At 41.3% G+C, this 23,604-nt stretch overlaps 2 protein-coding genes across 2 annotated transcripts in view; one reads left to right on the plus strand and one right to left on the minus strand.

Annotated features, from left to right (window-relative positions):
* Positions 1-5,148, plus strand: part of POC5 (POC5 centriolar protein) — a gene marked incomplete at its 5' end in the record, with an annotated part of 31,569 nt that extends 26,421 nt beyond the window's left edge. The window contains 3 exons of the mRNA XM_018567832.1: positions 1,714-1,827; positions 3,183-3,362; positions 4,807-5,148. Coding sequence (XP_018423334.1) covers positions 1,714-1,827; positions 3,183-3,362; positions 4,807-4,950 — 438 coding nt within the window. The remainder of the gene's footprint in view (positions 1-1,713; positions 1,828-3,182; positions 3,363-4,806) is intronic.
* Positions 5,149-5,293: 145 nt separating this feature from the next.
* The window catches only part of ANKDD1B (ankyrin repeat and death domain containing 1B), a 45,333-nt gene continuing 27,022 nt past the window's right edge, over positions 5,294-23,604 (minus strand). The window contains exons 7-16 of the mRNA XM_018567833.1: positions 22,876-22,980; positions 20,835-20,933; positions 19,009-19,107; positions 17,612-17,710; positions 15,972-16,070; positions 11,994-12,089; positions 10,752-10,944; positions 9,154-9,285; positions 7,602-7,646; positions 5,294-5,391 (exon numbers count right to left, since the gene is read on the minus strand). Of these exons, the coding sequence (XP_018423335.1) occupies positions 5,294-5,391; positions 7,602-7,646; positions 9,154-9,285; positions 10,752-10,944; positions 11,994-12,089; positions 15,972-16,070; positions 17,612-17,710; positions 19,009-19,107; positions 20,835-20,933; positions 22,876-22,980 (1,065 nt within the window). The remainder of the gene's footprint in view (positions 5,392-7,601; positions 7,647-9,153; positions 9,286-10,751; positions 10,945-11,993; positions 12,090-15,971; positions 16,071-17,611; positions 17,711-19,008; positions 19,108-20,834; positions 20,934-22,875; positions 22,981-23,604) is intronic.

The raw sequence follows: 23,604 nt of genomic DNA on the forward strand, positions 1-23,604 counted from the left end.
ATAGGTGAAGGATTCCAACGCTTTCATTTTTTGGTGTAACTGTATTTTATTTTTAAGGCATGTTTAAATACAATTAAATTAAAATTATTAAATCAATACAATCTAAAATATAAACAATCAACGTCCCCCCTCAGCGGGCCACGGTAAAATTATCAAACGTTGACCGGTCCGCGGCGATAAAAAGGTTGGGGAGCACTGTCCTAGATGGTTCACTTCTCCTGGCTTCTCCAAACTCTTCACCCTTTTGTGAATAACCCTCTTAATAGTTACCATAATGTAATGATGGTAGCTGAACTTGGGCCGGGGAACAGTACATGCTCTCGCCAAACAATACTGCAGCCACTATTATCTACACTGAAGCAAGTCTAGAAGCTTCTAGAAATCATTGCTATGTCAGCAGAGACTTCACAAACTCTGCTGCTCTAGTATGTTTTCACTGGGAGTCCTCGTCAGGCTTGTTCTCACCAGGCTCACTTGAAAAGGTATGTAACTATGTACATTACCTTAGGAATTAAACAACTTCTGACCTACATACTGCATGTTTGGTGTGATTATCTACATTATGTTTAACATTGACTGGAGTGCTTCTAAAAGCAGCAGACATTCCAACTTTAACCCCTCTTTGAGAATTATCTTGGGCTTCTCTTTTACCTTTTTAATATACCTATTTAAAAATACCTTGTTACAAACTTAAAACATTGCAGATAAAAGCACAGAAAAGTCAAGTTTCTTGATTGTACTGTGCAGGACAGAGGCAGATTCAGAGATAACTGGGTAATATGCAGGTATAATCAGGTGACTGGACACTGGCTAGAGCTATGAGGACCCTTATATAAGCCCTCCCACTCTCAAGAATCCTCTGTTTTTTTGCTAGTGTCCTTAGGTGATGGATGTCTCCACTTTACTGAGGTATATGTATGTAGTTGCTTATCTTGTTGCTACAATTCTTCACTCCAGTTTTCCTCTGCTGTGGGGGCAACTGCACAGCTTCTAAATCAGTGCCCAATGAAAAAAGCTCCAGAGGCCATACCCAGACTGTGCTGGATGGAAGATGCAGGACCAGCCTGTGATGTCATTTCAGGCACTGAATTATGCGTTGACGCCCAGCTTGTTACGTGGTGTAGCATGTTGGGTTAAGCGCAGGATGCTATAAAGGTCCATGGCAGTGGTGTATTCGCTCCAGTGTGACCACGTCCCTAAAGAGTGAAGCCACCCCACCCTCCCGGCTGTGGGGTGCTTAGCTGGTGCATGTACAGTTGCACATACATGGGCCATATTGAAACTCAGAGAGAACAAGCACGATGGTCATATTACTACATCTGCACAATCCTGGGCACATGCAGGAGGGGGAAGTGGTGTCCTCATGCACAGAGAGCACATCAGCTTCCTGAAGACTGCTGAAACAGTGAGGGGGACCCTAGTTAACCCTTTGCTGCCAGTCAGTGCATATCCTGTTGTGGCCCCTCACCATGGAGATCTTATATGCCTGATTTATCCTACCAAACAAATGATTATTGCTGCACATGGCAGACAGGATGCGTTGTGACATGCCAGTGGGTAGTTTAACGAACCAATGTTCATCTATAACTGAAACATCAATTTGAGCTGTGAACTGTATATTGTCTCCACTTTCACCCCAAAAAAATAGATGCAATGAAATTATTTCATTTGTAATTTGTTTATATTGTAATTAATTGCTGTTTTTCCATTTAGTTTAGACCTCACTTTGGTCCATCAAGTATTTCCCAGTCTAAGGATGATGACAGTACTCCAGTTGTAATTTCTGCCACTACGTCTGGATCCGGTACATTATCCACACAGAAGCTGGTAATGATTCGCTTCAACTTTTAATCTTCTGCATCAGATATCTTTTATATGTATTAAAATCAGATTATAACTTCCTGTTTATAGTAGGGATGCACCGATACTGTTTTTTGTGGTATCGAGTACAAGTACCGATATTTTCTGGTGCTCTATAATACTGATACCGGCATCCCGGGGTACCGTGGGTCCTGTTTATCAGGAAGCTTCCTGATTGCCTGGAAAGCCTGTTTTATCGAAAGAACTGCTCCGGCTTCGCGTTCCGAGGTAGCCTGGCTTCCTGACCAATCAGGAAGTTGGCCGGCGGGTCATAATGTGCTGCCTGGCTTCCTGATTGCCTAGCAAGGCAGCTTCACTTGTTGCTGGGCAGCCTGGCTTCCTGACCAATCTGGAAGCCGGGCGGCGGGTCATGATGTGCCACTCGGTTTCCTGATTGGTCAGGAAGCCAGGCTACCTAGTAACAAGTGAAGCGGCTTCCTAGCCAATCGGGGAGGTGGGTCATGACCCGCCGCCCAGTTTCCTGATTGGCCAGGGAGCCGGCTCCATGTTCCCTCACGATACTCACCCTAATACTCGGTATCAATACTGATATTGGTATCGGTGCATCCTTGGTTTACAGTCCTGAAGGATTCTGCCCTTAGCAGTGACTTTATCTGCACAGGGCATGCCCCAAACTATATTTTTAAATGAGGTAAAGTGTTTTCTAGGTTTTAGAAAAGTTGCCTTGTGTGCAACTCTGGGCATTCCCTTCTTTGGGGATTTTGGATACTAGTAGGCATTTTACCAAAACTGGAAAAATGAAATCTGAACTCCGGTCACTATCATTGAAATAACATTAGAGGTGTTGGTAGCTGGTTACCCCTGCTGTGTAGCAATTCAGTCCTTCTTTTCTTTTTAGAGTTTAAAAACTAGGCGTTTGGTTTTGCCAGACAGCACACCTCCCACTGTACTTCTTCTAACCTTACTTACAGTGACACACATGGAACGATATGTTGTATGTAGATCTGCAATGTTTATGTACACAGTACAGAGAGAATTCTACCCAACAAATTATGATTGTGTTTTATTTTCATTCACATAGTAATGTAACCTGTGGGGTTGCCTTGGGCTTTAACAAGAACCTTTATGGACACATCATTATACAGCACTTACTATACAAATGTGGACTAAATAGCAGATTTTAGACTTCTCCTGATTCATTATGAATATGTGTACAATAAATAAAAAAAAAAAAGCTATAATTCGGTCTTCGTTTCTGATGTTTTATTATAACTAGTTATTTAATGTGTTATAGTAGAGACTGCAGAGTAGCCATCCTGACCTGGCATGTAAACGTGACATTTTATCTTTTTGTATTTCAGCCAATGACAAGAGTTGTAACATCCGCACAGCAGAAGGCTGGAAGGACTATAACAGCCCGGGTGACTGCGCGCTCAGATCTAGCACAGAAGATCAGTAAGACTGGCGCTAACATCACCTCTATGGGCGTTTCCCCACCAATGAGCTCCATTGTGGTTGAGAAACATCATCCAGTTACTCAGGTAATCTGATCTGTAACTACTTTACATTGAAATACAGAGAATTTGTAGTCAAAGTCTTGGGTTGGCCATATAGGGAATAATTCTTATCAGCCGGTATGAAGCCGGACAAAGATTCAGCAAGCTGTGGCCATAGCTGTTAGTTTTGTGTGCAAAAACAACCTAATAAGGATACACGGTCACATGGACAATAGGACTTCCAACAGGACAGCAATCCATTCTGGTGACAGATGTTGTCATTTGTGATTAGTCACAGAGAGGGTGCTATGGGGTCACAGTGACATAATATACATGTACGGATGCACATATATTGTAGCTGTCTATGGTCAGCTATAGTCATGAGCAGTTTAGTCTCTAGTAGTATTTTCCCTCCCATGAATCCTAATTAAATTAATATGTATCTTTGTTATAGTGTATATATTGCCTTGGTATGTTGTGAGGGGATGGCAATTACAGTTTGTTCTTTAATTGGCTTACACACACACACACACACACACACTTCATTGGCTCAGTCACATCTTAGCCACACAAGTATACAATACGCTGTTATGTATGTAGGACTTCTCATAGCTTTTCAGTGACGATAATGGCTCTGCAAGCCTTGGCATACCATTCTGTTGACCATTATTCAATGAACACATCCAATTACCCTTTACTAGTTTTGATGTGAATATCCTAAATCTGCAGTACACTTATTTGATCCCCCTGCTGTCAAGCCGAAGCACATTCACAATCACTTCTACTTTCCATTGTCTAATCACTTGGGTGCAGGAGCTGATTTTATCCTGTGTACACTAAGACGCTACAGTCAAGCCACAGTGCTAGATCCAGAATAGATGTTCTGCTGCTCGGCTCTCTGATCAGAGAGAAGCTCCTAACACTCTGAAATATTTAGCGCACTTTGAAAGTGTTTGAAGTGATTGCTTTAGATTCATCGACAGTCTCCTTGTTTAGAAATCTTTTTCAATTATTTACCTGTTGTTTTTTCCCAAGAATCATTTTATTCTTGAGAACTCTGTGGATGACGAGAGAATTAATGATGCTGGATAAGATTTGATCTGAAGCAGTTTCTGGTCATTCATTTTTGAGATGGTGGTCATTATATATGTTTGGCATATATTTGCGCTGTGATTTGTGTGCACACGCAGTTCTAACAGCATACTAATAATACATATCAGATATGGGACCACATCAGGGTTTTAGTACTTTTGATTGACTTTTTTGTATCCTATAAAGTAAAAGTTTTTTTTGTATTACAAATATTTGATGGGGACAATATAATGGTATATTGGTGCTAATACATTTATTGTGACCATGTTATGACCATGGATTTTTGTGCTTGTATAAGTGTCCTGGGAGTTTAAACTGTCATTTTGTTTGACCCACCTTGATACCCTGATGACTTTAATGGGTCATTTTCTAAGAATGTATTTGTGTCTTTTTAAAGCAAACAATCGCTCAGGCCACGGCAGCAAAATACCCCCGCTCAGCGTTGCAGAGTTCCAGCTCCATGAGTGGCAGAGGAACTGGGCACAGTACACGAGCAACCCAAGTTTACAACAGTGTCCATTCCATAAAAGTCGTCGAATGATCTCCTTCGGCCACAGATTGGTGAGAGAGAGGAAAGTCTCGGAACCCATCCGACAGTGTGGCTATCATATCCCCACATGAGGTCAGGTGTGATTGGTTCTACCTACACCTCTGTTTTATATATTTTTATACCTGTCTTTCTGCTTGCAGTGATGAAGAGTGCCTTAAATTTGTTGTATAATTATCACCAATGTATTTTTATGTGTGTTCAAAGTGCTCTGTTTGCCAAACTAAATAGACCTGTTAAAGGGAAGTGTCAAAATACAGTTAAGGCTCCAACCTTGTTGCACCGTGGGAGGTGGTTTTGCCCAGCCTCTGGAATCATTGATATTTCTGAGGTGGGTTCATCGCTGTATGTAATGCCGCTTGGATATGGTGTGCCCTGAAGCTGGCGCCCCTTCTAGGATGTGGAAAGCTTCCACGCTGGACAGGAGGCTCAGTGCTAACAGAGAACAGGTTCCCTTTAACTTAAACAGAGCATGGAGACAAGTGGCTGCATTTCATCTTAAACACAGACATTTCAATACTGTTTTTATATGTCACTCTTTGTATTTTATTGTTTTATAATAAAGAATATTTTTATTATGTTTTGTGTTGTCAGAAAGCCATATGTCTTTAAAGAATAAGTAAGGACCATTAAAATGTGATTATGTGCTAACACCGCTCCAGGTCAGTCTGCATACACCAGCCATGATAAAGGTGCAGGTCTGGCATGTCCACAGCCACCAGAATATCCATGGAACAAAAGGGAAAGGCCGCTCACTATCACTGTAAGAAGACCTTCCTTTATTCACAAGTCAGCAAAGGATAAAAGCTTTGACAAGTTCCTTAAATAAAGAAACGTTTTTTTGTGATATGAAATGCCTTTACTACTTCCACGGGGACAGGTTCCATTACAGGACAGGTTAATTTACAGTCTATACAGGCACATGATCCTCATCTTGGTGTCTGTAGAAAAAATGCATACTATTATACATCCATGTTGTAGTCTCAAAAAAAAAGCACCGTCTGCTTAAAATATGGGCAAATGAAAATATGTTTTACTATGTTCCCATATTGTTTTGGGTTCTGGCAATATATGGTAGTTGGAGGCAGGAAAACTACAGCAAACACCGCACTGTATTTTGGGGACCCCTAAAAATGGGAAGGTAGTAAGCACACCTGAAGTGCATTAAAACCATACAAAATCACATGTTGACAACACAAAAGCTTCAATTCACAAAGCTTTAGCACAAGAATAAGGATCTTTATTTTGGCCACGTGACTGTAATTTTTCTCATCTCAATACTGTCAAGATGGGGATCCCTATCCTGGTGTGCTGGCTTTGTGAATTGAGACGAAAGGGTGAATGCGGTTTTCATTACATGACATGACCCAGAGTACCCCATGATGACTACTGTGAGTGTTGTATTTCAGCACAGTCTCTGTAGGAGACAATTCCGGTGTGTTTTTATAGCCCTGTATACATAACTACAAAACTACTGAATTACCGTACACTGATCATTTCTACAACTGTATTTCTTTTGAAGGGCGCTGTGTCATTTACATACATTTATTATAAAATGCTTATAAAACACTAGAGTTGGAAAAGCAGCAGTGTATTAAAAATGAGAAGTTATTTTACAACAGAATAAAAAAAGATACATGGAGAAGTAGCTTATAGACTATTTGAAGGTGCTGATTTGTACAATATATACATTAAAATCTGTACGCAATGTCAAGTAAAGCGACCCGCTCAGTCTTCCCCATAACAATATTGTAGGCTCTAGAAGAATGCAAGAGAGAAATCGGTATGGGCAACACATCCTGTTCTTGTGATCAGGCACTCATACAGGAAACACATTTCACAAGTTTAAGATCATATAGAGTTGACGTCAGAGGTCCATCTACAGATTGCATACTGTCCAATTCCAGGCAAAACGTTTTTCTGCTTGGCAGATAGACATAAAACCTGAGAGAAATTTAAATTTTCCCTCGCTCTATACAAAAATAGAAAAGGGGCTGGCATTGAGCTTTAAATTAGATTTGTATGAATAAGATTACATAGGTTTCCTATGAAATCAATCATATATGCAAATCTGGATTGGATCAGGTCCATTACAATGTACAGATTAAATTCTTAGTGCCTACTGGAGACTATACTTAAACCACTGAACTGATGCACAGAGCCCATATCTTGTACCCATCGGTTCTCCTTCTTACACTAGGTAGTAGTAGTTCAGTGCAAGGACATTATTATTATACAGGATTTATATAGCGCCAACAGTTTGCGCAGCGCTTTACAATGTAAGGAAGACATTACAATTCAAGACAAGATGGTATGGAGGGTCCTGCCCCTGAGGGCTTACAATCTAAAAGGGAGGGGGAAGCGATACATGAGCAGGTAGCTGTGTGAGGATTAATTTTTTTTTACGAATGTGATGGTTGAGTGGTTAGGTTGAGGTGGGATAGGCTTCCCTGAAGAGATGAGTCTTTAGGGAACGCCTGAAGGCAGTCAAGGTGGGAGACAGTCGGACATTATGATATTCCACCTGAGTAATCTTTCCAGCAATACCAATGATGTTGACATGGTATATTCCCAGCATGGAGCAGTACATGGTTCCTGGTTGAATCTGTTCATGTTGCTCATTGTCCATGATCATGAAATAATACACTTCTTAGTCTGTACACCATCGCTGCACTGTGCTCTAAAGGTTTCTGTAAAAAATTATGAAATAAACATTCTTTACATTTCCATTGTTAAATAATGTTAGTAACAGAAGTGTAAGTTGCCAGAGGAAACATAAATAAAGAGATGACCTATAAAGTAGATCAGTGGCCAGCTTGGTGACCACAGACTGATAACTCCATACATTTGTTAACCCCTGATGTATGTAGATAAGAGGAAGCAGATGACCCAGCAGCCCTTACAAAAACCTTTTCCTTAAAACGGAATTTGTTTTGGCTTTTTTTTTTTTTTCTGTTCAATACCAATGCAAGCAGCTTCCAGCAGAACCCGAACTAATAAAACTAAAAGGTTTTCAGGGGCTGATCTCTAGAGGTAAGGAAAGGGGTATTTAGAGATTTCCTTGAATTCATTTTAGAAGAAATTTACAGGGTTATTCACTAAAGGGTGAAGAGTTTGGAGAAGGCAGGAGAAGGGAACAATCTAGGACAACAAAGCTGATTTGGAAAAATTCTCCAATTCTGCTCACTTTCCAGTTCAGCTATGTTGTCCTAGATTGTTCACTTCTCCAAACTCTTCACCCTTCTGTGAATAACCCTGCTAGACTTCTGCAGACTGTGCAGTAATTCTCCTAGGATAAGTTGGGGCAAGCTTTACATTTTAATTAACAAATCACATACCATGGAGAGATGACCATTACATAAGACAACCACTTGAGTCCCTGGGCCTTTGTCCAGTGAGTCTAGGAGTGTTTTTTTTTGCTTTTTCACGAGAATGCCCTCCATTTGGATCCTCTGGAGTAGTCGAAGAAGGAGTATCGGAAGGGAAGAGGCATAGATCAGGATGTAGTAATTACGTGGAGTCCATTAGAAGATCTCTGCATCTGAAGACAAATCTGTCTTTTCCTAGGTCCAGGCATTGATGGCTGAGGTCTACCTGCCAGTTGTCCATGTCTGGAACGTGACTGGTGGACAAAGACAGAACGTAAAGTTCTCCCCAGACTAGAGTCCTATGTTCGTCTTTTGCCATGACAAGACTGTTAGTTCCTCCCTGGTGATTGATGTAGATGATCATTGTGTCCAGGGATAGTGATTGATTCCTAACTACATGTTATCGTATCACATACAATTACATGCGGTGTGTCAGCATTCTGCTGCTTTCAAATGCAGCCGCTGTCACCTGATCCTTAATTCGAACGGGTAGCAGCGGCTGCTTGTAATTGGCAGATTAGGGATTCCCACTGCAGGAAATTGCAAGTTCTTGCCACAGGAATGCATAATTGCACCACTTGGTAGGTGTGAATGATTGCTAACTTCCCTTGCAAATAGCAATACAAGAAGCAGCTACTCACACTGAAAAAGCAAGAACAGAGCGGAGTGCGCGTGCAACCCTCAAGTTAGTGGTGCTGCACTTAATTGTCCAGCATGCTCACCCTTCATTGACTGGTCCATTTTTTGTTTTTAAAGAATAGGTCTACTTTAAAGATGTTACACTATCTCTAGCTAAATATAGTAGGCATATGGGAATCAATGTATTTACCAGCCATCTGTTGATGTCCCATTCGAACAAGTTCTTCATATAAAGCCTTAATTGGATTTTCTTTTCTTAGCAAAATCCCATGTAACCAGATGAGTAACATCCTATGGCCATGCTCCTTGTAACTTGCTTTACCTGAGGAAGAAGATAACATTACATTTCTGCCTGGTGGTCAAGAAGATCTGTTTTGGTTGGTTTTTTTTATGAATGTTTTTTTTTTCTTCTTTATTTTGGTTAGTGTGGGAAAGGTTTAAAATTTCTGCTAGATTTTAATTTCTGCCTGTGACCCCCATTGGGGAGATTTTTCCTCACTTCCTGTCTAAGTGAGAAAAGATGTTTCACTGAGATAGGGAAGCACAGACTGAAATTAAAACATAGTCAAATGTTCTAACTAATGATGCACCGATACTAGTATCGGTATCTGTGCCGATACTGAGTATTTGGGTGAGTACTCGTACTCGCCCAAATGCTCCGATACCCGAACTTCAGGTCAGAGGGAGATTTCCTCTAACTGGCATAGCCACGAAGGAACATGGAGCCGGCTTTCCAGCTGATTGGCTGGGAAGCTGGCTACCCGGCCAATCAGCAACGAGCCAACCAAACAGTATGGAGCTGGCTTCCCGGCCAATCGGGAAGCCAGGCGGCAGGTAATAACCTGCCGTCTGGCTTCTTGGTTGGCCAGGAAGCCTGCTCCATGCCCGCCAAAGTATCAGTGAGTACCGAAAGATAAACATTGGTATTTGTACTCAATATTGAAAAACCGGTATCGGTGCATCCCTAGTTCTAACCCTTCCAAACTCATACATCAATTTGAAAGAGACAGGTCACAAAAGTAGGATCTATTGCTGTGTCCTTTCTACAGAAAACCAGGAATATCTGCACAACCAGGAACATGGTTTCATCCTGTATTAAATATTTGTAAACTAATCAAATAGCAAGTACATAAATAATAAAAATGTTATCAAATATCAGTTAAAAAAAACCTTTAAATATAAAAAAGTAAAATAAAATTCACCAGAGATCATTATCGTTTCTCTCTAAAACCAAACTCCAGACACATTTTTTTTTTTTAGCCTTGGATAGACTTATGTCTAAGTAAATACTTCTGTCACGTTTTTATTGCTGTCTGTGACTCCTTTGGGGAGTAGTTGCTACCAAGGCAGGAAAACACATACAGTACTAATAGCTAATTCCCCATTTTGCTAAACGAAAAAGTATCCCATTGCAGTCTGTGATCCTCACTAAAGAAATTTCTCATTGCTTTATGTACATAGGAAGTGAGGGAAAATCTTCCCCAACAGAGACAGAGACCACAATAAAAATCTGGAAGAGGTTCTCATCCCTTCATTCTGTCTGAAGATAAAAGGAACGTTTTAGCTGGAGTTTGGTTTTATTCATCTGTGCACTTGACTTTGCTCAATAGTACATGGAGTTGAGTTTACACCTAGGCCAATTTAATGTTATGTTTCCATATTAATGATAAACATACATAACATTATTTTGAAATATTACTGACAATCTTCACCAGTTTAATCTAGCTCGGTTCCTCTGAGTATCTTTCATGGTGCACCGTCCACCCTGGTGACAGGGTCAAGCTTTACCTGTCCATTGTGTTTCAATGGCTTTAATTTGTGGCTCGGTGAACATCCACAGTATCGCTAGAGTCTTCCATTCATCAGGCTTTAGCTGCTCATACGCCAAACTCCAAAGAGCTGAACGGACATGGCTGGTCTGTAATGAGTGGTCTTGTTTGAATGTCATAAATTCCTCACAGCTAATATCTTCTATAAGCCCCTGCTAGTGATACAGAGCAAAAAAAAGATGCATAAGAGGAAAAAAAATCTAAATTCATCATGTTAATAAATGTATCAAAAATGTTCTGTGATCGGCATACTGGACGTCTCACCCTCCCGCCAATACTAGGAAATGGTAGTATTGTTCATACAGGAGAGGACAGCTTATCACAAGAACTGTATGGAAGAATAATCCCCCTGACTAGCATAGGAACTGTCTGTATTGCCCCAAACAATTCATTTGTTTCACATTTTCATCTTCCACATAGTATTTTCCAATGCAAGTGTGAATATGACTGGTTGAGCAATATGAAGGTTGTTAATTCAGAAACTTTGAAAAATAAGGTCTCTGAATTTAATAAAACTTTAGATGGGTATATAGACACAAATTGCTGCAGCTATATATTCATTAATGGAACATTACATTTATATTTTTAAATATAAAATCATATTTAAACAAGCAGTGTAAATACAAATTAGACTTGGTATCAGCCTATTACAATCCATGCACAAGAGAGCTCAGACTAGGGGAGGGAGAGAGAGCACAAGCGGGCAATCAGTTGTACTGCAGTGCTCATGTGCATTCACTGCCCAGTCACAGGCCAGAGAAGTGGGGTTTTGTCAAAAGAACTGTAAGGATTACTTAAATGCTCTGCTCTCTCAGAGCTCTGAGGAAGGGAGGATTGCCCCCAAAACGCATTAGCTGCTTCAGATTCTTGACATTCTGTGGTGGTCCATCATCATCAGATTGGCTTTTTAGAAGATCCAGGCTGTTCAGTGTTGGACATTCCATTGGATATGTGAGTAGTTAGCTGCTCTGTGTTTGATCTTATTACTAATACTGTAATGTTATTACACTAGGAGAAGGCGTTGGTTTTTCTGTTTTCTTTGCATAAACAGATCAATGTATAAAAGGAACATAAATGAATTGGACTTATCTGTGCATCATAGCTGCAAAGCATCATCTATAAAGTGGATGTTTTTTGTGTGTACCATCAAGGCGCATGCTACTGTGTTCTAAAGAATTCTCACAGTATTATTGCTTCTTACCTTTTTGCATGTGTTGTATCTTTCTGCTTTAATAATCATATCAGCGATCAGGGTGTGATTGCTTCTTTCCGCTACTCCTAGTGCCGTTTTACCTTGCTGCCAAAGTAAAAATAAAATGTGGTCATAAAGAACCAATGAATTCTGACATGTCACAACAACAACAAAACATCTTTTGATGTGAAATTATTAATTAGTCTGCCAAGCCTATATCATATTATAGGCTTAATAGACTTCTACCCCTACTATTCTACCAATAAGGTACATCTAACATAAAAAAACGAGAGGAGTTACTGGAACTGCAAATGTTGGAAAATGGTAATACAGTGGCCTCCAGTTAGAGGGACATGTATACACCTAGAGTGCACCTGTGCCCAGACTATGGACAGTCACATTCATTGTAAATGCATTTTACACAAGCAGTGTTAGGGTGTTAACAGCGATATTTCCGTGTTTGCGGATGACACCAAAATTGGGAGGGTAATAGACACGGACTTAGACATTATAACATTACAGGAGGACCTGGATAAAATAGGGGAGTGGGCATTAATGTGGCAGATGAGGTTTAATGTCGATAAATGCAAAGTAATGCACTTTGGAATTAAAAATAAACAAATGGGTTATACAATTATGGGTATGCCGCTGGGGAAGTCAGAAATGGAGAAGGATTTGGGGGTCATTGTAGACCACAAACTGAAAGGTAGTTTGCAGTGCCAGGCTGCTGTAAACAAAGCTAGCAGGGTCTTGTCCTGTATTAAAAAGGGGATGTATTGCAGGGACAAGTCTATAATTTTGCCACTTTATAGATCATTGGTTCGACCTCATCTGGAGTACGCGGTCCAGTTCTGGTCACCAGTACTAAGAAAAGATGTCCTTGAGTTGGAAAAAGTCCAGCGGAGGGCAACCAAACTAATTAGGGGTATGGAGGACCAGAGCTACGAGACGAGGCTACTAAATTTAAACATGTTCACATTAGAGGTGAGGAGATTAAGGGGGGATATGATTTCCATGTACAAAATGTTCAATGGTGGTAGCAACATTAGCGATAAACTGTTTAAAATTAACTCCATTACAAAAACTAGAGGCCATCACCTAAAATTGGTGGAAAAAAAATTCCAGCACAAGGGGCGAAGGGGGTTCTTCACAGTAAGATCGGTTAGGGTCTGGAACCCACTGCCGCAGGCGGTGATTTCAGCAAATAATGTGGAATTGTTCAAGAGACTTTTGGACGATTTCTTAAGGGACCGTAATATACAGGGGTACGGGTACTCCTAGAATGAGATCCTAATAGGTTGGACTTGATGGACTAATGTCTTTATTCAACCTCAAATACTATGTAACTATGTAACTATGTAGCATAGGAGCTTTAAAACAAACCATCACTGACCTCTCTAGCTGCATGCACTATGAAGTAATGCATCTTTAAAGATGACAACATGAACTCCAAAGTCAAGTTTCATTTACTTTATAACTGTATCAGGCCCGGTGCAGACCTACGCGATTCGGGATCGCGCAGTCCTACACAATGCAGGCAGTAATTGCCGCACGGCCCGATTGATTTCAATGGGGTGACATCCTCAGGACAATCGGACCTAAAAACACCATTTGTGTGATTATATTAGAAGGCTGGCAGGTTGTCAATTTCCTGTTGCCATAGAAAATAAAGAGGACTAGAGCTGTGCCTCTGTCATGAAGATGTATTTCTCCACAATGCCTTTAGCTACAGAGTTGAATGAGGGCTTACTTTAAAGTAATTTTACCACTTCTGCAGAATATATAAATATTTTTTTATCGCCTGGACACATGTTCCCTTTAAATATGACTTCTGCGAGTGCTACCTACAATATATGACTTGATAGGTACTGCTGTGCAATTCCTCTTATTTCCACATGTTAACCACCACAGTAATCTGCCGCCCTCACATTAAAGCCTAGCTCCAGTTTTAGATAGAATGGGATGGAATGGGTTAATTCTGTTAGGTTTGTATTTTTGTCGGTGTCACTATTAGTGCGATTTTTCCACAGTTCCTATCCCTGCGGTGCAGGTATGAGAAATGGAAGTGTGAACGTCAACAGGGCAGAAAGGTCCAAACATAAAAATAAAATCATTCTTAGACATTGTAACCCTTACTCACTCTGCTAAAAATGTGTGTTTGTTTTTTGTGTGTCCCCACTGGAGAAAGTTGCCATTGCTTCCTGTCATGACATACAGGACAACAGGGACAGAGCAAAAAAAGCCTGACCGAGACTGTAGCCCTTTCTTATTCTATCTAAAACAAAATTAAAAAAATTGGGATGGAGTTTGCAAAAAATATTGCAATCCAGTGAGTTTTGTGGATTTCCACTACAATTTCCATTGTTTGGTTACATAAGACTGGGAAACAAAGTAAGTCATGGGTGTCTGATTGCCAAAAACTCCCTACTGTGTGGTCATCACAAGGCTGTGGTTATACAAGAGCACTTTGTCTGCAGTTTGCTGAAATGTCTCTTTCCATTCTCTACAAATTTGTTCACATGTATAAACATGTGAGATGCAGTTCAAAAATTCAACATTTTGCTATTTGACTGCAGTACTATACGTGCAGGGCCGGTGCTGCCACTAGGCAAACTAGGCAGCCGCTAGGGCGCACTGCTGCCAAGGGTGCAGCCTCGTCCACTCATCCTCACTTCAATCTATTTCATTTGCAAATGCCAGGCTATTGCACCCACCCACTGAGCAGAGGAGCGGTGCTGAGAGATAATGTTCTCTCTCAGGTCCGCTCCTCTGCTCAGTGGGTGGGGTTTTTGATAGCCAGTCTGCTATTGGCTATTTCAAATTAAAATAGCCAATAGCAGTCTGGCCATTTCTCCTGGCTGCTAACATTCACCTGTCGCTTGCGGAAGCTAGCCGGCAGGAGAATGGAGTCACGCGGGGGGATTGGGGATTGTGCCGCGGGAGGGGGTTGCAAGTAGCTGGTCTTGCCTAGGGTGCAAAGTAGTCTAGCACTGGCGCTGTATATGTGAAAATACAAAATCATACAGAAATGCCCGGTGCCACACTTTTGATGTTATTACTAATTAAGAAACTATGAAGACCATTCTACTTCTAAAATGTTTACCTACGTTGTAATAAATAAACAACCAAACACATTAAAGCACATGCTGAAATCCCACAATGATGAATGAGCTCTGTCTATTCTGCTGTTCATTAGAAGAGGTTCTTTACTAGCTACCACACTGGTTGTCATGTCCATGCTAGCCACAGACCTGCAGTGTAGCTGCACACTTGTTAGAATGGGCTGCTCACAGGAAGATTCTGTATGGCAGCCAGAGAAATAAAGAAGGAGACCTGATTAGAAGGCTATAAATGGCTCAGAGATTATGGTAATCGTGTGTAATCTCCTCATTGGCCTACCACTACACAGGATATCCCCCCTTCAGTCTATCATGAATGCTGCTGCTAGACTCATTCACCTAACCAACCGCTCAGTGTCTGCAACACCCCTCTGCCGAGCCCTGCACTGGCTTCCAATAGCCCAAAGGATAAAATTCAAAATATTAACAACCACTTGCAAAGCCGTCCACAACTCTGCCCCCGGCTATATCTCCAAACTTGTCTTAAAGTATCACCCTAACCATCCCCTCTGCTCTTCCAAAGACCTCCTGCTCTCCAGCTCCTTCGTCAACTCCTCCCATGCTCGCCTCCAGGACTTCTCTAGAGTCTCTCCCATCCTCTGGAAGACTCATCTCTTCAGGAAAGCCTATCCCATCTCAACCTAACCACTGAACCATCACATTCTCAAACAATTCATCCCCACACAGCTACCTCCTTATGTATCACATCCCCCTCCCTTTTAGATTGTAAGCCCTCAGGGGCAGGACCCTCCTCACCATCTTGTCTTGAATTGTATTATGATAATAATGTCTTCCTTATATTGTAAAGCGCTGTGAAAACTGTTGGCGCTATATACATCCTGTATAATAATAATGTACAGAGCATTACCTTGTCCTCAATCCTGAGATCACAGCCAGCTATAAGAAGCCTCTCCACTAAATCTGTGTTCTTCAGTTCAGCTGCTAGATGCAAAGGAGTCTGTTGCCTCTTTAAATAAATATAAAGAAAAAGAAATGATAAGCCATGATGAATATAGACCAGGGGAAAACTAGGCTGGGGACAGGGAGGCATTTTTCACCTGGGCAAGTACTAGTGATATGTTGGGATATTGAGATTGGAGATACTCAACCATTCAGTCCTCAATCAGAGTGGGATTTACAGTCAGTGGCAGTTGCTGGCCATTATATATCTACATACTCCCTGTTTAGATTTGTGGTCACAGCTTCTGCCAGAAGGAAGTCTTACAGCATCAACTATTTTGGTGGCTCTGAAATGACATGTGACTGAATGCCAAGCTGAGAAAGAAAGCCGATGTTGGAAGATGTGAAAAGGTGTGTCACAAAAGGCAAAGGTCTTTAGTAGGGATGCACCGATACCAAGTACCGTACTCAGTACAAGTACAGATACTGTTCGAGCCCCAAGACTAGTGTAGCGCTCACCACCGAAGGAGCTGCTGAATGTACCAGGTCCATATCTAGTCAGTCTAGGGATTGATTTCCAACTGCCCCCTTTAGCATTAACTGTCCTCATCTTGCTGCCCATAAATTGAGATCCACTCCAGTAGTAGGATGCTAGTTGAACAATTTTATTTAGCTTCTAATTAGGGAGAGAGGGTATAGGGTCTAGGTGCACAGGCCTCCTTAGCTCCAGACTCACCGGATGTTATCTTAAGGGAGTACATATCCACAATTCATGAAAGAACACTGACCCCGCTCTGAAGTGCACAAAATCCGAGGCACTTCAAGAGCCCGCACTGGTCCTGGTTCTTCCATCTTTCAGGCATTCTCCAGGTTGGAAGCCTCCAAGGAAACCTCTCCTTCCGCAACTCAGCCAATGCCCACCCCCCAGGCCTCTGCCTAGCCTGGGGGCAGGCCGAACAGGACCCAACCTTAATCTATGGCTGGTCCAGGCAATCAAACTAACCAGCATCCGAGAATTGAACTCTCCATGCTTCTTCTTCAAGAATAATTAACATTACAAGAACAAGATCAGTGTCTGCTCCTTCTTCCAATGTACAGCCTTATCTGAGTGCCAACACCTCTCCACCCCTGTGTTTATATACCCATTCATTCTTCCCTGCTCTATGTCCATCAATCCAGTTTCATATTCACGTGGAGAGCCTGCCTCCAGCTCTGTTGTCACCCACTCTGCTGTCTCCAGGCAGTCAAAATTACATAAGTCCCAGTTCTGCTCATTGCCTTATATTATTTTTGCTTGCTCACAAGGTGCTTAGATATGAGCCTGGAGCTGATCTCCTTTCCACCTACTGTGGTGAATGACAGTACTCATCTGCAGTGGCACATGCAGCGGAAGAGACGAGCGATGTCAACTTACACGTAACTGTTTATTTGTTTTCTTGCCAGCAGCCTGGGGCGATCGGGTAATCTGTCTGACCATGCTTTTCAGCGACCGCAGCACAGCTCGGACTGGGACCAAATGCTACATGTTCTTTGTCCCCCCTGGGGGATTCAAATACACTTCTTAAGTTGTAGTGATTTTTTCTTTTTTTAAATCAACATTCTACATACCCCATTAATGGCGTTAATATCATATCCAGCCTCCATAAAAACATCCACTATTTCAATATGATCATTCATGATAGCCAAATGGATCGGAGGGATCCTATCCTGCAAATAAATAGAGAAATAAATATATTGGGACTTACAAGGAGGTATCGAAAAAATATTGCTGAGCATATAGACTTTGAGCTGTTGCTACTTGATTTGAAGTTAAGATTTCTCTGCGAGTAAAATGTTTTCAGAAATAAAAGATGAAAAGCATGGGACTACCTATACAGTGCTGCTGGGCCCTGTACTATAATGAAAGTGCAGATTAAGGCCAATTAGTCTGCCATTAGTGTAATGCAATACAGTTCCTGTGATTCTCGTATAATTCTCAGTTATCCTCAGAGCCAAATACAGTGAGCATATTTAAAAAATATTTATGCATCAGATTTTTATTTTACTTTTCTATACTGAAAAAATCATAAACAATATTTAGTTGGTTTGAAACAAAGACATTTTTTTCATCCAGCTAAACAGCTAACTGATCAATGAATCACTAAAAACTGCATTGCATTGTATCTTTATATAATGCAATCTGTATTTAATTTTTTTTTTATAATACTTCATATAATACTATATTATAAACTATACTGAGGCTTGGGATAGCTATGTGTCCCAATGCTGATGTTGACAGCCTCAGCCAACTTTAGTCTTACAGCCAAGGCGGGTTTCCCACAAGGCCAACCAAGGCTCGGCTTCGGGGCAGCAGGGAGTAGAGGGGCAGCAGGGGTGTGGAATTCCTATCTCCAGACTTCCAGGACATGCAGTTCCGGGTGCCGGGCTGGTAGTTGCTTTCCACATTTAGCTCTGCGTTGGGCAAGTAGAGCTAAATGTACAGCAATGTTGCCGAGATCACTTGTATGCAGCCTGCAGGTCTGCCATTCTCCATTGGGGATGGGGGGGGGAGGGGGTTTGGCTGGTAGGGGGGCACATTGAGGAACCTGGCCTTGAGGCAGCAGAGAGAGTAAATCCGGCCCTGCTTACAGCTTCTAACACAAGAATATTTTTTAAATGATAGAGCCACTCTGACCCCTGACACTGCGAGGATTGGGAAAGGAAGGGGGGGCACAAAGTGTATTAGGAATCATCAGCGATGCCTATAGAGAAGCTGTTTTTTTCAGTAGCACACCATTGAGTTTACCATATTATTATTGCTTCAGCATAGATGACATTGTCACTTCACTGGTAATAACATCATTACTACAGCAGGGCCCAAGGCCATTATGGGGATCCCCAACTGTGCCGTAGCTGATAACATTTACAACACTGAGCTCCAGTTTTATATAATCACCCGACCATGTATAATTAAATGCAATAAAACATCTCTGGTATAGGGATGAGCCTATGTTTACATTACTTACATTAGGTTTTGGAGTCATATCAATGTTGTTCCTAATAAGAAAAGTGACCAGGGATGTGTGACCCTTTTCTGCTGCTATGTGCAATGCTGTGTAGTCATCCTGAAAATGAGAAATATTTTAAAAAGCACTATTTGCAATGCCACATTAAAGATCATGGTTGAGAATCATGTGCACAACTAGGTTTTGTTGTTTAAATCCATGTTCAGAACTGGTTACGTGATTTTCATATGGAAGAATAAAAATATAATTCACACAAGAAAAAAAAAACATTCGCAGTCATAGATCAATGTATCTGGGATCTAGTGGATTCAACATTGGACCTGTATTCATTTGGTGTACCGAGGCTCCTGGGGAAAAATGTGGTTATTATGCTGAATAATAGATAATTAGTCCTAGGGATTAGTTTAAAGTAGGGATGCACCGATACCAAGTACCATATTTGGTACAAGTACAAGTACAGATACTTTTCAAGCTCCAAGACTAGACTAGGGAAATATTCAAAAGTTAGGAGGCAGCTGTCATTTCTAAGGAGCACATGGAGCTCATGGGATTTGTACATCTCTGTTTTAATGTATGATTTTGTTTTTATAAATATAAATAAAGGGATGCACCAATACCAGTTTTGCAAGTACAAGTACTGATTAAAGTACCCCAAGTAAAGTAAGCCCAAGTACTTACAAGTACAAGTACTGATACATTTTTGTTTATTGTCATGTGACAGTTTTTCTAAAACAATACAGACTAATGATTTCAGGACAGTGGTGGAGCGCCAGAGCCCGGTCCCAGCTGCAACTTCTGCGACCCTGGTAGTTCTTGTGAAAATGCCAAGTGCCAAGTATTGGCACTGGTACTCGAAAAGTATCGGTGCATCCCTAGTTTAAAGGTCAAGTTAGTTTTGGGTTTAGCTTTTGGGGTTGTTTTAGGGGAGTGTAAAGCCAAACTGCAGCCATGTTTTAATATATTTTTAGTTTTGGATAGTAAGTAAGAGATAGACCCACTGTTTTTATTGTAGTATGTGTTCCTGTTGGGTAGATCCAGGGGGATCCCAGTGACACCAGCACAAGAATTGAGAGGGAGAGGGAGTACAATAAATACCTGACAGTTGTGTTAACCTTTCCCTACTTTACTAAATCTCTGTGCATCAGAGATAATTCAGCATCTCTCTGTTACTCAGGTAAATCTTCCCAATAAGCACAAAAACAGCAAAAAATCTGAAAAAGTTAAAGTGAAAAAAAAGAGTTTTGTCCTTTCTTTTTCACAGCATTACCAAGACTAAATGGAGTCAAGGAACATGAGAATTTCCTATGCTCTTTGGCTCTATCTAGTGGTGGTAATGCTGTGTGTACGGCATTCAATCAGCTATACGCTGAGATTTATAAATCAGCCACTATCTGTCCAGGGCGCACTTCAGGGGTAATTTCAAAAGGTGGTTAAGTTAGTTAGGTGGTCATTTTCTTTTGGTGTATCACATGTCAAGTATACTATTATTTAGCAGTGCATATTGTTCATTTGGCACATAGAATGTGTAACTGTCTTGCACCATCATCCCCTCTGCACTGTCTTGCACCATCAACACCTTCATTGCACCAAATATTGACGGACTAATTTTCTGAACCATTATTTGTTTGGTGCAAATTGTGAGACTTTTTGTGATAAGTCGCACTTGATAGTTTCTTTTACAGTCGGTGCAATAGTCATAGGTTTCTTTTCAAACCCATCCAAAAAAGGTTTCTGTGTGCCAAATATTTGGTGTACCGACAATAGTTTACCTGGCTCAATGTTTGTTTTTTTAGGGCTCTAAGGACCTGCTGCTATAAAATACCTACATAGGTTATAGTGTTGATGTTGCTTCCATGCTCCAGTAACTGATTGGCACAAGATTCGTGCCCTCCTTCCACTGCCAGGTAAAATGGTGTGGCCCCATTCTAGAGAACAGTAAAAGAGGACAGAAGGTCACACAGGAATGCACTTTAATGTCATGAAACCACAATGCAGCCTATAAGCCAGTCACCAAGGTAAATTAGTATTTAGAGCCAAATTAAAAGGCAGCCTATTGTGAATGGGCCCGAAAGTTCAAACCCAACCCAAATCCACCTCACGTTTTGTTAAGCAGGTCATGAGGCCATTTTAAAACCTCAGTGACCAACAGGAGGGCTGCCTGAATATGACAGCAAAAAAACTCCAGCCAATGGCCAACCTAAGTTTCAAGACTACAATAAGGTGCTAAACGAAAAAGACAGATACCATAATGTGTAGAAAAAAAAACCAAGACAGTTATAACCTTTGATAAGACGCCACACAGAGACATAAACAAAGAGCATTTCCTCCCATACTAAATACATAGAGCTCTGATCAACAAATGGAATAGGATGGAATACTATGGAGGGTTGATCTCATTCATGAATGAGTTCAAGAAAACATTGTCTAGATTAGCCCTTCTCAACCAGGGTGCAGGTTTCCCTCTGGCTCCTTCTGGCTTCCTCAGGGATGCCTCAAAGCATCCTGACTTTCCATGGTGCAGGCAGGTCGCCATGTTACTGCAATGGAAACAAATTAGCGCTAATCCATGGAGGGTGGATAGATTCAGAGATGGATTAATTGTGTGCGGTAACCCCTTAAAATCTATATCAGACCCCTATCTGGCATAAAAATCTGGTATGGATTTTAGACGGGCCACACAACCCTTTTTACTTATAGGTTTTTTACATTGTTGACTGAAGTGCTTTGAGATTCTGTATAGTTTTTTTTGTTTTTTTTTAGCATGTAAGCTTTATTGAAAGTTTTCTGGACAAACAGATCAATCAACAGTAAGGTAAATGTAATCATACATAAGTAACATTAACCTCCCTGGCGGTCTGATCATTTCATTTTTTTGTTCTATTTTTTGATCGTTGTTTTTTTTTCCCCGTTTTTTTCACTTTTAAAATTCCCGCCGGTTCCGCCCCCTTGCGACGTGGACGCTCGCAAGGGACGGAACCTGGAAGACGGATGCTGGCATTGGCCGGAGGACACAGCAGGGCTCGTGGACAAGGTAAGTAACGCTACGCTGTAATCCCGAGTGTGGCTTATGGTACTGAAAATTAACCCCGAGCCACACTCGGGATTACCAGCAAGGAGGTCAATAGTGGAGAACAATATTGAATACCTTCACAATCAATTCACGGGGCTTTTAGCGGGGGAAGTAGGCGGGGTGACGAGTGAAATATAGTGACAAGGAGAGTGACAAGTGGAGTCGTAGCAGTATTAGTAGCATGAATCCTATGTTGGAATGCTGAAGGACATCTAAGGCACCCAAAGAGCCAGCGGCCTTAGAGGCGAGATACTATTTCGTGACCTGAAATAAGGACATCACCTCTTTAAGCTGCTCTGGATCTAGTTCGGTCAATAGAAACGGGGTCTAGGTGGTAAAGAACTTAGTTGCAAGAGTTTGGTTGTCCTTAGACCGGTCCCTGGAGCTTCCTTCGCTGCAGCAGTCTAAGGTCCCTGAGTCATCATGTTCTATACACAGTGTATAGAACGTGAGGACATTGAGGGACATATCATTGCTGCAGCAGAGGAGGAGACAGGCTGGAGGGCTCGCTGTCATAGCCGGCCAGCTTCTAGGATCTTTTTTATATTTAATCTCAGAGAAAAAGGAGCACTTAACCCTTGCAGTGTGTGGGGTAGTCCCACAGCAAGGGGTAAGAATAATTTTACCCGTTGTTCTTTAAGTAGACAAGAATATGAAACTGTAAACAAACAAACAAAATCCTTAATTTTATGGTTTTAGTGTTAACTTTACATTGAGGTAGCAGGCTAACCAACACAGCTAGGTCATCTCTCTCCCCCTGGCCAGTAATTGGACAGTGTGGTGTACCAGGTAGATACCGAGTTCAGGCAGTCTTTATCTTTATCTTCCCATTTCTCCAGCAGAACTCTTATAACTGCATCGTGACCATTAGCGGCAGCCATATGAAGAGCCGTGTTACCATCCTGAAGAACAGAGGAAATAAAATTGTTTATAAAATCACACTGCATTATGAATGTGTTACAAGAACATGTCAAATGGGACATCGCTGTCTATATCAGTGTTATAGAGAGTATCCACGGACTGGTACATGCTGCATTTATGGTAAGATAATATATATGACATAGAGGTCAATTTCATTTTAAAGTAAGGCTGCAGCTTACCATAGACTGTAAAAAGTGGTGAGACATGTAGACATGATCTTTCAGCCTTTAATGCCCAACTGAAATGTCAGTTTATATGAGCTAAATACAATCCAGGTGCATCACAACAGATGTGCAAAGTCTTATGTGTGCTCTATTTAGAAATTTCAATGTTAAGCCTGATGAAGGGACCCTGCGTGGCCCCGAAAGTGTTTGTTTTTGTGTTGTATGTAGTGTTTGACATGGTTCTTATTAAATGAACACATGGTTATCCTGAAAGGATTTTTGGTTTGCTGGTAACATTTCTTCAATTGATTCCTATTTAGAAATCAGCCACAGCCAGGGTAGAAAACATTTCCCTTGCTAACACGTTACAGAGAAAGACCCTTGCTCTATGTGTGGAAGAGGCAGTCTCCCTGCAGAGGTCCAACACCCCTCCCAGACCAA

Source organism: Nanorana parkeri, unplaced genomic scaffold, assembly GCF_000935625.1.
Source record: "Nanorana parkeri isolate BGI_ZX_2015 unplaced genomic scaffold, ASM93562v1 scaffold1101, whole genome shotgun sequence".
Lineage (NCBI taxonomy): Eukaryota > Metazoa > Chordata > Amphibia > Anura > Dicroglossidae > Nanorana > Nanorana parkeri.